At 37.3% G+C, this 14,498-nt stretch overlaps 1 protein-coding gene across 10 annotated transcripts in view; it reads left to right on the top strand.

Annotated features, from left to right (window-relative positions):
- BRAF (B-Raf proto-oncogene, serine/threonine kinase) overlaps positions 1–14,498 on the top strand; it is a 162,244-nt gene that overhangs the window by 113,169 nt on the left and 34,577 nt on the right. For all 10 annotated transcript variants that reach the window (XR_011256767.1, XR_011256770.1, XR_011256769.1 and 7 more), the window contains 2 exons: positions 2,627–2,711; positions 3,736–3,912. Coding sequence is in view for 5 of the 10 variants with exons in the window: in XM_069588571.1 (XP_069444672.1) it covers positions 2,627–2,711; positions 3,736–3,912 (262 nt within the window). In the remaining 5 variants the exon portion in view is untranslated. The remainder of the gene's footprint in view (positions 1–2,626; positions 2,712–3,735; positions 3,913–14,498) is intronic.

Below are 14,498 nucleotides of genomic sequence, written 5' to 3'. Positions count from 1 at the left end.
ACAAGAAGTCCTCTCATTATACTTCAGTAATAATTTTTAAAGATGATGATCCTCCGGATGAGCTAGTCACCAAGATTTTTTTTTATAAGTCTTTCTGCTGGTAATTTTATATGTATTATAAACCACAAGTAAACATATAAAAAGAGAACTTAACCAAAGGAAGAAATGACCAGTAAACATATAAAAATTGTTCAGTCTCACTACTTGTGAAAGAATTAAAAATTCAAAAAATAGAAATCATCATTGCCTCTTAAGTGACTTTCTTTCTTTGAAAAAATAATCAAATGGACAGTAATTATTTTAATTGATTGTTTAGAGTTGTGATTGTAATGCTGCTGGTGGGAAAGTAAATTGCTGTGAATTTTCTGGAGGGCAGTTTGGCAATATGTATATGGAGCCAATAATTTTATTTGTAGAACGGGAACAAACATGTGTAAGTATATTCATTGGAGATTTAATATTAATGAAAAATGCCCATTAAAAGAAGATTGGATTATACTGATAACATCCATATATAATTATATAGACAATAAAATGGTATGGTAGATCTATATTTATTGATCTGGAAAAGTTTCTGTGGTATATTTTAAAAGCAGCACGTATAATATCCCATACTATGATGCTACATATATATATATCATAATTTTCTAAATGACCATCAATATTTTAGTATATATCTTTTTTAGGTTGTCTTTTTCGTGTGTGTGTGTGTGTGTTTGTCAGTTGTGTCTGACTCTTGGCAATCCCATAGACTGTAGCCCACCAGGCTCCTTTATCCATGGGATTCTCCAGGCAAGAATACTGAAGTGGGTTGCCATTTCCTTTTCCAGAGGATCTGCCCAACTCAGGGGTCAAACCTACATATTTATAAATGTTCATACTGCGTACTTTTAAGAGCCTAGTAAGGAATACAACAGGTCTTCCCATGTGGCACTAGTGATAAAGAATCCACCCTGCCAATGCAAAAGATACAAGAGACGTGGGTTCAATCTCTGGGTCAGGAGGATCCCCTGGAGGAGGGCATGGCAACCTACTCTGGTATTCTTTCTTGGAGAATCTCAAGGACAGAAGAGCCTGGCAAAATATAGTCTGTAGGATCACAAAGAGTCAGACACGGCTAAAGTGACTGAGTATACACACAGGGTATACAAGAATAGGTTAACAGTGATCATTTTTGAATGACATGATTATGGGAAATTTTTATTTTATTCCTTAGGCTTTTAAAATGTTTAATTTTTTAAGTTTGTTAGTTTTTTTGCTATAAGCATTTGATAATCAGGAAAAATCAATGTTAGTTTAATTATATCGAAATGTACATGCAAATAAGTGCACTTTAATGTACAGGTAGCTAAAATTTTGCAAAGTTTACACATCTGGTCAATAAACAGAGCATTCCCAGAACTCTAGAAGTCCTTTTCATGTCCCCAACCCCCAAGAGTAGCCACTATCCATACCTGAACAGACATAGTAATACAGTATGTACTCCTTTGTGTCTGGCCCTTTTTACACAATATTGTTTATAAGATTCATCTATATTATTGTATGTAGTTGTAGGTTATTCATTCTCTATATAGTGTTCATTGTGTGACTATAGGCATGACTATTTACTGTGTGACCAGCATCTGAATAGTTTCCAGTTTGGGGCTTTTATAAACGCTGCTGCTGTGAATATTCTTAGCACCTGTCATTTAGTGAACATATGTGTCCATGGTGGTTGTATATACCTAGGAAAGACTTGTGGGGCCAGTAGTCCATTCTAAAGGAGATCAGTTCTGAGTGTTCATTGGAGGGACTGATGCTAAAGCTGAAACTCCAATACTTTGGCCACCTGATGCGAAGAGTTAACTCTTTGGAAAAGACCCTGATGCTGGGAGGGATTGGGGGCAGGAGGAGAAGGGGACCACAGAGGATGAGAAGGCTGGATGGCATCACCGACTCGATGGACATGAGTCTGAGTAAACTCCAGGAGTTGGTGATGGACAGGGAGGCCTGGGGTACTGCGATTCTTGGGGTCGCAAAGAGTCGGACACAACTGAGCGACTGAACCGAACTGAAGTGGATATTAACACAACAGTGTTTCAGGTGGTTGTACCAATTTATACACCTTTTGGCAATGTGTAAGAATTCTACCTGTTTCATATAAAGGTGTTTTTTTTTTTAATAATTTTTCTAAGTAAAAGCAATAAGTGATCCATGGATTTGAAGGAAGTGTTAAATACTCTGATAAAGAAGTTTGCAGTTTTCTCTTTCCACAAAGTTCCATTCGGCCTGTCATCTGCAGTTTTAACATTCAGTTAGTGAATGCATCTAATTTAGTTTTGCTAAATAGCTAGGGAAATATCATGGGTATTAAATTGGTTAAACCAAATTTCCAAGGGGAAATGAGATAGGCTGGTTGTTTTTGAGGGAGGGGGGACAGGGATTGGTATTTTAAAATACTAGTGTCATTTTTAGTTTTTATCTTTAGAAAATTAATGCCATTTAGGTAGTTAAGGTATAATTTATTTGCAGTTTTGTAATGGTATGGTTTTAATGCTGTGGTAACTTGTGAAAAATACCCTAGAGTTTTTTATATTTTTAAATTTTAAAGATTGGAATGACATTTGGAGTGGCAATTACCTTTTAGGTGATGTGGCAGTGAAAATGTTGAATGTGACAGCACCCACACCTCAGCAGTTACAGGCCTTCAAAAATGAAGTAGGAGTACTCAGGTAAGCTTGTATGAATCATGTTTTCCAGAGAAGTTACAGCTGCTGTTAGCTTCACAGATTTACTCAAAATGAACAAAACAAAGTCTTCCTGAGTATATTTTGTCTTTGACTGTTTTCTTTTAAGTGGTATGCAATATTATATGGTACAGCTGAGAAAAATATTAATCCTAGAGTGAATTAATGGAATCAACAGTGTTCTGATCATGAAAAGTGGTACTACTTCTTATGGGAATACTGTTCTCAAAATTCTGAGGTTATCAGAACACACTTAGAGATTATATCAAACCTGGAACTTGAGGAAAATGAGCAAACTAGAGTATGTCCAGGCAAGGAGAACTTAGATGCGGAGGATTCTGGAACTATAACTTGGGGAGAAAATTGTCAACAGAACTGAGACTATAGGTCCATAGGAGGCTGTTATGTTCAAAAGGGTATGAACTTGCTCTGTTTTATTCTAGAGAGTAGAACAGAGAAGCCAGTGATGAAGGTTGCAGGAAAATGTTTTTCTTAGCCTAAAATTTTACTAATGCTAGAACTAATTTAAAGGGAAGAAAGAAAAGAAGAGGGGACTTCCCTGGTGTCCAGTGGCTATGATTCCACATTTCCACTGCAGGGGCACAGGTTCCATCCCTGGTGAAGGAACTTCAGATTCCCCGGTTGTGGAACATGAATTGCACATGCCGCATGATGCGGCCAAAAAAAAGAAAAAAAAGAATAGTGGGAACAGGCTACAGTCTTAGTGATGAATGTCCCATAATTAAAGGTATTTAAATAATATCTAGTTGCCTATCTATGAGGTACACTAAAAAAGACATTTATGAAAAAGTTAGGATGTTAGACTAGATAATTCCTAAAGTCTCATCTAAATTTATCCTTCTGCTGCCTTGCTAAAAAAATACCTTTTTCTGACAGCATCTTATTGACAAGTAAACTGCTTTGGCCCTGGTTTTGTGCTTTGTTTGTTTTTTAACATTTGCTAAAGTGTATCAGCATTTACTATTTCCTGTTATATTTCTTTTTACAGGAAAACACGACATGTGAATATCCTCCTCTTCATGGGTTATTCAACAAAGCCACAACTGGCTATTGTTACCCAGTGGTGTGAGGGCTCCAGTTTATATCATCATCTCCACATCATTGAGACCAAATTCGAGATGATCAAACTTATAGATATTGCACGGCAGACTGCACAGGGCATGGAGTAAGTTCCATTCAGTTAAATCTCATGTAAATTACTTTTGAAGACCACTGAGGATGTTTTAAAGGTTTCAGCTATTATTCTTTTGACTTAAATTCCCAGTTACTCTCCAGCATCATATAGACACTTATAACTAATGGCTAGCTATATGATATTAAGAAATAGAATAGTCTGTCTCTAGTACAGTCTTCAAAACATATATCAAATATTTGATAATATATATGTGGCTGTGAATTTGTGTTTACTATAATTTCGCTAAGCAGTGAGGGATCAAAAGATAAAAATAGTCCCCCCCTGCCCCTGTAAAAATAAATCCACTGAAAAGTCATTAACAGTTATTGAAGTATATGAAATGATTGTTAATTATCCTTTCAAGTTATTTTCTCCATGTGCCCCTATTTTCTATTGCAAAATAATCATCTGTGAAAAATATAGTAAAAATAAAGTGAAAGTCTGCATTTTGATTCTTTTTGAAGATTTTGAGTTGACTAGTTCATTGAATTTTACTTTGTAATTTAAAAGATAAAAAAAATTACTTTATAAAATTTATCATAGGCCAAAGTAAGAAATTGACTACCAAGGATAGAGATTGCATAAAGTGCAAATAAACAGTAAATAAATCAAAAGGTAAAATTAAATATATTTTGAAAGCACTTAGATGAAAAAATTTAAGTTAATTAAATACAATTTTGAAGGTTCCATATGTAGTTTAAAAATATGCGTGTATATTAAGTCAGTTTGACATTTTATAGTATACAGATGATTTTCACATACGTAGTCATTATGTCATTTAATTTTTATAATGTCATAAAGTAGATATTTTATGTTTACAAACAAAGAAACTGAGGCTTCTAAATGACTTGTCTAGACTTCACATTTAATAAGCAGCAGCAAAGATGTTTAACTCAAAATTTTTGGCTCCCAACCATTATTCTTTCCCCATAACCACTATACCATTTTTGCATTATAAAATTAGAATAAAACAGTAAAAGAGTATGCATGTATTAATACCTAAAACTCTGACTCAGGGTCATTTATAGCAAATAAGCATAGAACCAGGACTCAAAACTTTATCTACCTCTTAAATCTTCCCACTGTCCTACCCTCTCTGTCAGAAAACTAGGCAGTATATTTGTAATTTAGATTGTTTATAAGTCTGTATTCAGCTAAAGTCCTTATTGCAGCAACTTATTTCTTTATTCAGTAACATTCCCACTTTTCCAGTAGACTAAAACAGCCCCACCTCTGACTCTGAATCTATTCAAATCTGAAAAGTTATATTAAAATCTTGCAAAGAGTAAACTGTGGCCACAATGGTAAATATTGAAAGAGAAACAATCTTGTTCTGCTTCTACCCACCAGTCTCTTTGCTGCTTCTTCAGCAGGCCAAGTATGCTCTTTGCTCAGGGCCTTTGTACTTGTTATTTTCTTTTCAGGATAAGTACTCCCGCCACCAAGTATTCATAGAGCTTCTCCCTTATGTCTCTGTTCCAGTGTTGCCTTTTCAAGGAAGCCTTCAAATGATCACCTTATATAACTAAAACATTCCTACACCACTCTGTCACCCTATGCCCCATGCCTGTTTTTGTTAACACCCAACTCCATATAACATGTTTGTTTATTGTCTGTCATCCCCACTAGAATACAAGCTATACGAGAGCAGGGGTTTAATGTTGTGCTCCTTGTTTCATCTCTAATGCCTGAAACAAAGCCTGACCTGTGATAGATACATATGACAAAAATTTTGAAATGAAACCATGATTACACACAACAGCATATTATTGATAGGTTTACCTTCCAGAAGAGAGAGCAGCCACATCCTTGTCATATCAAAAGTGGGAAATGTCAAGAAAAGGAAAAACAGTCAAAGACGTAATCAAAGATTAACACAGAGGAAAAGGCTTTTGCTATACACAGAGCAAGCAGAGAATAGTATTAAATATTGTTTTAGTAACAGTGGCTGGGCAATAAAGTGCATGTTGATTAAGGTAAGAAGTGGCAGTAGAGAAAAACCCTGTCAAATTGGAATTGTTCTGTGGCCTGGGAAATAGTTAAGAGGCAGTATTTTCCCATTACTTTACAGTTTGTGATCTGTAAGTATAAACCTTTACAGTCTATGTGTTTACTCTAAAATACTTTGTTTGCATTTTGAAGTAACTCTTAACTATATGATGAGTATATCTGGCTGTGAATGTAAATCATCCCATTAGTTTATCCTTTATCTTAATAGCTGAAAAATATTAATTATAAAATATAAGCCTTCTAACAGATTATATTTTTTATTGCCAGCTTAAACTTAACCAAAGAAGGTACAATTCCTTTTTTTCCTTTTGGTTCTTATAAGACAATATATGCAACTGGTTAAATGCTCCAACACATCTTTAGTTACTGAAGGCTTTGGCAGATTGAAAGTCCTCTTATTAAAGTGGCTATGTGGCTTTCAGGTTAAGGTGACCCATTTTTGTTTCCTTGAGATGCCACCGAAACTATAATAATGAAAATGGTCTTCAAGCATGAACATATAATGATGAAGGGGAAAAAAAGAATAGCAGTAATATTTTAGAAGCTAGAAAGCAATAGAAGAAGTGATGATAGACGTAGTGCACCCAGAAAAAAACTAAATTATTAACTGGGTGTGGAAAAATGGAAGCCAACCTGATTTGTACCACGGAATCCTCAAGTCTCAAGAACTGCGAGTGTGAATTATCTCTGGAGGAGGAAAAGTACACAAATGAAAAGGCCTATCTGAAATGTTTCTCTGGATCCCTTCTCATGCTCTATGCCACTGGGTGGACACCCCATTCCTACCCTGGCTGGACACTGGAAACATATTCTCTAGAGAGGAGAGAAAGTTTCTGGACTCAAGACACAGAGAAAATGGGGTGCAGGGGTGGGGGCGGGGTTGGGTGACTGCCTACTAAGTGATGGATGGAGAGTTCCCTAGTACTCGCTTTTCATTTGTTTCCCAGAAGGCTGGCAGCCAAACCTTCCCCTTCAGGCAGGAGATTGGAAGACTCTTGGCTGGAGGAATCTACCAGCCAAGAGTAGAGACACAAAGATAGTGATATTAGGAATTCCATCTAGATGGGAGTACATGGGAGTTCAGAACAAGAATTCCATTTGTATTCTCCAAGCTTTCAGACTGTCTTTTAGTCTCACTTAGTCTGGGTAGAGACAAATTCTCTCTAAATTACCAGACATCAGAGGGACAGTCTCTTAGGCCAGTGACAGAGAACAAATGGGGGAAAGGAGACTAGGAATAAACAAACACAGTTCAAGGAGAAGGGCTAACCTCTTCCCCCAAGCCCCCGCAAAAAACCTCTTATCAGCTTCCTCAGAGATAAAGGATTTTCTGTGAAATAAGGACAGATGCTTTATAAGGAACATTCATATAACAATGTAAAAATGTTAAAATGCTGATATTTATAGTCAACTGGAAATTACGTTCCTTCCAATTATTTAAACTTTCAGATGTCAGGTCCCTTTTCCATTGTCCTTCACCATCATTTCATCAAGTACAGAACAAGTTAGATGTAGCTGACCAGTAGATCTGTAGACTGTTTAAATAGTTGCTTAGTAATGGCCTTTACACAGCACTCATTTCAATCTAGTCTGCCCCTGAATGATTTCCGGAGACTGTTCAAAATGATCTTTTCTGACTACTTTCCAAAACTGATTCTAAAGTACCAGGATGTAAGCAGAATAAGAGCATACTGTCTCACTATTAAAGTACTGGGGTTGCAGTCATTCTAGGAAAAACATGTAGGAATTAGGAAGATTGAATTATTGGGATTTTCCAATGTGTCTCCTTTATTGGATTACAATTTATAAGCCAACAGTAGATGAGTGACATTTTTCCTGTGTGACTGTCTTCTCTCTTCAGCAAAAGATCATTTCTGATTCCTAGGTTTACTTTAAGAGAGCAGAGCTGTTCTAGTGGCAGATAATTAAATTCATTCTTAGGAATCAGGATTCATATAGTATATGTTTATCATCTTCTCACCTGACAGTCATTGATTCTGCCAAAGGGCCAAGGTATTTAAAGAATAACATTACAAAGAAATTCCAGGAATTGTCAGTCTGTTGTGCTATTTCTTTCCAGGGCTTTTCATTTCAGTCTAATATTTATTGTATAATTTTAAATGTAGTATTATTAGAAAATTTACTAAATGTTTACTCAGGGAGGCACACAGAAAAAGTTGCAATCTGTTGTTCTCACAGGAGTGATACATTCTGATTGTAAGGTGATTAAAAATAATTTGAGGATGCTAATGCTAAGTTACTTCAGTCGTGTCCCACTCTGTGTGACCCCATAGACAGCAGCCCGCCAGGCTCCGCTGTCCCCGGGATTCTCCAGGCAAGAACACTGGAGCCGGTTGCCATTTCCTTTTCCAATACATGAAAGTGAAAAGTGAAAGGGAAATCGCTCAGTCGTATCCGACTCCTAGCGACCCCATGGACTGCAGCCCACCAGGCTCCTCCATCCATGGGATTTTCCAGGCAAGAGTATTGGAGTGGGGTGCCATTGCCTTCTCCAATTTGAGGATAAACTCTTACAGTTTACTTAAAAAACAATAATGAAAGGTATGCTTCTTTTACTCATAGGTAAGCCTAGTTAAAAGAAAGAAGGATGAATTGAAGCTGAGAAGATGGTGAACATGTATTAATTACTGAAAATAATTCTGGTTGATCAAAGAATATTTAATTATAATAAACATTATTTTCTGGCAGATAAAAACAGTAATTGAGAGGAGGATGCTGATAATCACAAAAAATGCAGATTAAAAGTACTGTTTTTTACCTACTAGAATTGCTAAAATGCCTAAATTCTGGCAAGATTAAGTATTGATAAAGATTAAGGGGATTGCTTACTGGGACACTCCTGATGCAGCCAACCACCCTGGGGATAACTTGGAAGGATCTATTAAAGTGTTTGGTCTGCCCCCAAGAAACAACCAGCTTTTGTTCCAAGAGAGGTATATTGAAGGAGATATACTACAGGAAAATATCTACTAGTGAAAATTTGGAAACACAAATGTTCATCAATAGAGGACTGCATAAATAAAGTATTGGCACATATGTGCAGGAAAAGAATATATAACACAAATGAATAATATATGTTTCTTTTTTTTTAATTTATTTATTTATTTTTTAATTTTAAAATCTTTAATTCTTACATGCGTTCCCAAACATGACATCAGCTTTAAAGTATGTCAAGTGAGAAAAGCAAGCTGCAGCATGAGACCACTTAAAATTTTAAAAACAAAATATTACATATATTTTTAAATCTTATGTATATGTATGTAGAAATATTAAACAAAAGCTTAGAAGGTGCACAGCAAGCTCAATCAGCAGTAGTTGTCTCCAGGATGGCAAAAAGAGTCTTAAGATGGGGATAGCTTATCAAGGACAGAGAGACTTTAGTTTCACCTACGAAAAATTCTTGCGGTTTCTGTCTTTTTATTTAAAAGATTCTACAGTTGTGTTTTATTTTCACAACTTTCTTACAAGTGTAATTTTTTTTTAAAAGACAGGAGGCAAATGTGTAAAAATTTAAAAGCGTTAAGTGTAGTGAGGAAAAGTGGTTTCTACAATTAGCCTTTGTTGCAGTTTTTCTTAATTTCAAAATATAAAGTATTATAAGGAAATACATAATCACTATAGAAAGTTTAGAAAGCATAAGCGTAAATAAGCACCAGTACGGCTTCCCTGGTGGCTCAGGTTAAAGCGTCTGCCTGGAGTGCAGGAGACCCGAGTTCGATCCCTGGGTTGGGAAGATCCCCTGGAGAAGGAAATGGCAACGCACTCTAGTACTCTTGCCTGGAGAATCCCATGGAGGGAGGAGCCTGGTAGGCTATAGTCCATGGGGTCACAAAGAGTCGGACACGACTGAGCAACTTCACTTACTCTAATGAGAGAGAATTACTGTTAATGTTCGGATGTATAGTATTGTGTATCTTTTCAGAATTCTGTATTTTCATACTGTATACAGTCATTTGTTGTTTTAAATACAGAATCACACTGCTTTTATTTTTTTTTTACTTGCTCTTATTTTAGACATCTTTACCAATCAATAAATATTATGTTCTAACTCCATCTCTGCTACTACTAGTAACTCACTCTTTTTTTTATACCAAGTATGTTTTGTGGGATTTTTTTATATACAGTGATACATTTAGCAGTTAAATATTTGTTCCAAGCGCTGTTCTATGTACTTTATTTATACTATCTCATTTAATCCTTAGCAACCCTGTTGTTCAGTTGCAAAGTCTTGCCTAACTCTTTGCAAGCCCATAGACTGCAGCATGCCAGGCTTCCCTGCCCTTCACTATCTCCCTGAGTTTGCTCAAACTCATGTCTGTTGAGTCAGTGATGCCATCCAACCATCTCATCCTCTGCTACCCCCTTCTCCTTCTGCCCTCAGTCTTTCCCAGCATCAGGGTCTTTTCCACCCTGCAGGTAGATACTGTTATTATCCTGTATTTATTTACTGGTGGAGAAACTACAGTTTAAAAGGCCAGGTGACTTGCCACAAGCACTTTGGCTCCAGAATGTATTTCCTTGACCTCTTCAGTCTAGTTAGTCCTTTCACCATATAAATGGGCCCTGAATGCCATGCAGCCATCACACTTCCACTCCCTGGGTTTTTACTCTTCCTCTCTCGTAGACCCTGTCATATTTCTTCTATCTTCAGTCCTCCAATATCTCTTCTCTAAGAACTGTCAGCTGATAACCTCACTTGTCATTTTATTACGTATTAGAAACACCCACCACAATATCTTCCTACCTACTTACATTCATACTCAATTTTCCTGTCTCATCATTAAGAGTGAAAGCCAGTCCTTCCCTTTTGTGCATGCATACCATCCCCTTTCTCCTACAGACTGGCATCTGTTGAGGAGCGCTCTCCTGTTCAACATCACATTTTCCTTTTCTACTGGATTTTCTTGTGTTTTAAAACATCTTTCTTATGTACATTTGGAAGAATATTGATAATTGTTAAACCTAGGTGCAAGTCACAGGATATTATGCTATTTTCATTTTTCTATGCATAAAAGTTTTTTTAATAAAGAAGTTGTAGGAGTCCTTTTCTTGACCCCACTTCCCTCTCAAGCTATCACTTCATTCCTCTTCTTTCTTCTACAGTAAAACTTCTCAACTGAGTGTCCTCACTCACTCTCTAAATTCTTCCTCCCCGTTTTTCTTGGATCCTACTCCAGTCAGGCTTTTGCCCCTGACACTTCACTAAATATCTCTTAATAAGATAGTTACCATGTTGCTAGATCCAGTGGTTAAATACTCAGTCCTCAACCATCAGAAGTATATAATGCAGTTGATCACACTCTTCTTCATGAAACCTTTTCTTAATCCCTTAAACTCTACCACCTGGGAGCCTTTTTAAACACCACCTCATATCTACTGAATTGAAGGCTGCATTTTAACAAGATTCCCTAAGTGATTCTAATCACTAATCATTCTAAAGTTTGAGAAGCATTACTTTATATTCTCCTGATTTCCCTTCTCCTTATTATCTGTTCTTTCTCAGCTACTTCTTCAACTCCTTAACCTCTCTAAATATTGAAATAGTCCTTTGGTAATCTCATCTAGTTTCATGACTTAAAATACCATTTAATTTCCATTTCTATGGCAGTCTCCAGCTAATTCATTTACTGTGAACTCCAGACTGTCATATCTAACTGGGCTTAACATCTCTTGATTGTCCAGTGGACATCTTAGATGTAATATATCTGATTCTGAGGTCCTGATCTTTTTCCTCAAGCCTGCCCTTCTGCAGTCTTTTCATCACAGTGACTGGCAGCTCTCTTCTTAGACTGCTTGTATCTGACATCTTGTTCCTAGTCTTTAATGTCTTTCTTTTTCTTATACCATACTACCAATCTATTAATCAGCTCCAGTTATCTTTATCTTTAAAGTATATCTAGGATCTTACTCTAATGGCACAAAGAGAAGAATTAGAGTCTCTTGATGAGGGTGAAAGAAGAGAGTGAAAAAGCTTAAAACTCAACATAAAAAGAAAACAGTAACCAAGATCATGGCATCTGGTCCTATCACTCCATGGCAAGTAGATGGGGAAACAATGGAAACAGTGACAGACTTTATTTCCTTGGGTTCCAAAATCACTGTGGACTGTGACTGCAGCCATGAAATTTAAAAGACGTTCCTTGGAAGGAAAGCTATGACAGACCTAGACAGTATTTTAAAAAGCAAAGACATCACTTTGCTGACAGACATCCGTACAATCAAAGCTATGGTTTTTCCAGTAGTCATGTATGGATGTGAGAACTGGACCATAAAGAAGGCTGAGCACTGAAGAATTGATGCCTTTGAGTTGTGGTGCTGGAGAAGACTCTTGAAAGTCCCTTGAACTGCAAGGAAACCAAACCAGTCAATCCTAAAGGAAATCAACCCTAAATATTTATTGAAAGGACTGATGCTGAAGCTCCAATACTTGGTCACCTGATGCAAAGAGCTGACTCATTGGTAAAGACCTTGATGCTGGGAAATACTGAAGGCAGGAGGAGAGGGGTTGACAGGATGAGGTGGTTAGATAGCATCACCAACTCAATGAACATGAATCTGAGCAAACTCCAGGAGATAGTAAAGGGCAAAGAAGCCTGGCGTGCTGCAGTCCATCCATGAGGTCGTAAAGAGTCAGACACGACTTAGTGACTGAACCGCAGCAACAATCTCATAGCTTCTCATCACCTATTCTGCTGTTACCCTGATTCAGGCCACAGTTACCTCTTGCCTGGGTGAGTGCCTTACTTCCACCCTTACCCACCTTCATTGTATTGTCAACTTAGTAGCCAGAGTAGTCCTTTGAAGACTTCAGTGAGATTATGTTGCTCTTCTGCTCCTGCAGTGTCTTCACATTTCATACAGAAAGGAAGCCAGTGTACTTAACAATAGTTCTTAGAATGTCACCACCACCTCTCTCCCTCCCCCACTGCCTATTTTTACTACCTCTCTCAACTCATTTATTACTCTTCTGCCTCTTGCTTTCTCATCGAAGCCAGGTTGCCTTTGCTATTCGTAGAACACAGGAAGCACACAGCTGCCATGGGGTTTTGCCCTTGCTCATCCCTCTGCCTGCTGTGTTCTTATCCCATATCTGTATGACTCTCTCCCTCTCCTCCTTTGAATCTTTACTCAAGCTGTCCTTTTTGAAAGGGACTTCCCTGGTGGCTCAGACGGTAAATGAGGGAGACAATGCGGGGGACCCAGGTTCGATCCCTGGATCGGGAAGATCTCCTGGAGAAGGAAATGGCAACCCACTCCAGCACTCTTGCCTGGAAAATTCCATGGACGGAGGAGCCTGGTAGGCTACAGTCCATGGGGTTGCAAAGAGTCGGACACGACTGAGCGACTTCACTGTCAATGTCAATGTCCTTTGAAAAGAGACCTTCCCTGGCCTGAAATTACAACCCCCTGAAACTCAGCGTTTTCTGTCTCCTACCTACTTTTTTGTATCTTTTTTATATCTTCTGTACTACAATGCAAGCCCCTTTAGGGTAGGGATTTTCTGCTTAATTTCCAAGACTTAGGACAGTTGTTGCTTAGCACAGAGTGTGCTTTAAATAAATATGTGTTAAATAAATTAAAGAAAGAACCTAAGAAGGTAAACATTATCTCCGTTTTACACGTTAGAAATCCAGAGCTTCAGGAATTATGTCATGTACCCAAGGTTATACGGCTAGTAAGTGATACAGTTGGATCTCAGAGCCAGATCTGCACATTCACAACCCATGTCCTTTCCTCTATGCCTTTCTGGTCACGGCACTTAGATCCTCTGGGCTCTGGTTTTCCCATCAGTGTAAGTGGCCTTATTGCCCTTTTGCTTGCCTCACAAAGAAACGCAAAGGTTATAAAATCAAATTATATAAAAATATCCTGAGAACTTGAAAATGCTTTATATGTACAGGAGGGTGATAGTAATTCTTTGTTTTTTTAATAGAAGTTTTATAGTTTCTGCTTTTAGTTTTAGTTCTTCCACCCACTTCAAATTAGTATGAAGTAAGGATTGAAGATTGTTTCCTTAGGTGGATATCCAGTTGTTCCAGCAACAGTGGTTGAAGTACCTATCATTTCCCACATTTAACTGTCTTTCTCATATAAATAAACAAATACCATACTTGTGAATGTATGTATTTGAGCTTATGAGTGCTGCTCTAAGAGTAGCACGTTTTTGCTCTTCCGTCAATGTCCGTGTTTACAGTACGCTCTCACGTGGTCTCTTCAGGCCAGTGTGCACTTAAATTATGATGCAAGCATTTTCCAAGGAGAGATTATACCCTCTCTAATATAAGTCCCAGCCAGGAAATGGGGCATGCAGATACCATATTCATGGACTAGAAAACTCAGTATTATTAAGATGTCTATGTTTTCCAAATTGATCTATAGAATCTATAGGTTCAGTACAGCCCCTGTCTCAGCAGGATTTTGGTATAAATTCATAAGTTGATCCTAAAACATATATGGAAATACAGTAGCAAGAATAGTCAGTTTTAGTCAGACAGTTTTGAAAAAGAACAGAGTTGAAGGATATTTGATGTGAGATTCAAAACTTT

The sequence above is a fragment of the Ovis canadensis genome, chromosome 4 (genome assembly GCF_042477335.2).
Source record: "Ovis canadensis isolate MfBH-ARS-UI-01 breed Bighorn chromosome 4, ARS-UI_OviCan_v2, whole genome shotgun sequence".
Taxonomy (NCBI): domain Eukaryota; kingdom Metazoa; phylum Chordata; class Mammalia; order Artiodactyla; family Bovidae; genus Ovis; species Ovis canadensis.
Note: the sequence above shows the minus strand (reverse complement) of the source record. Positions and strands in the feature narration are given on the sequence as shown.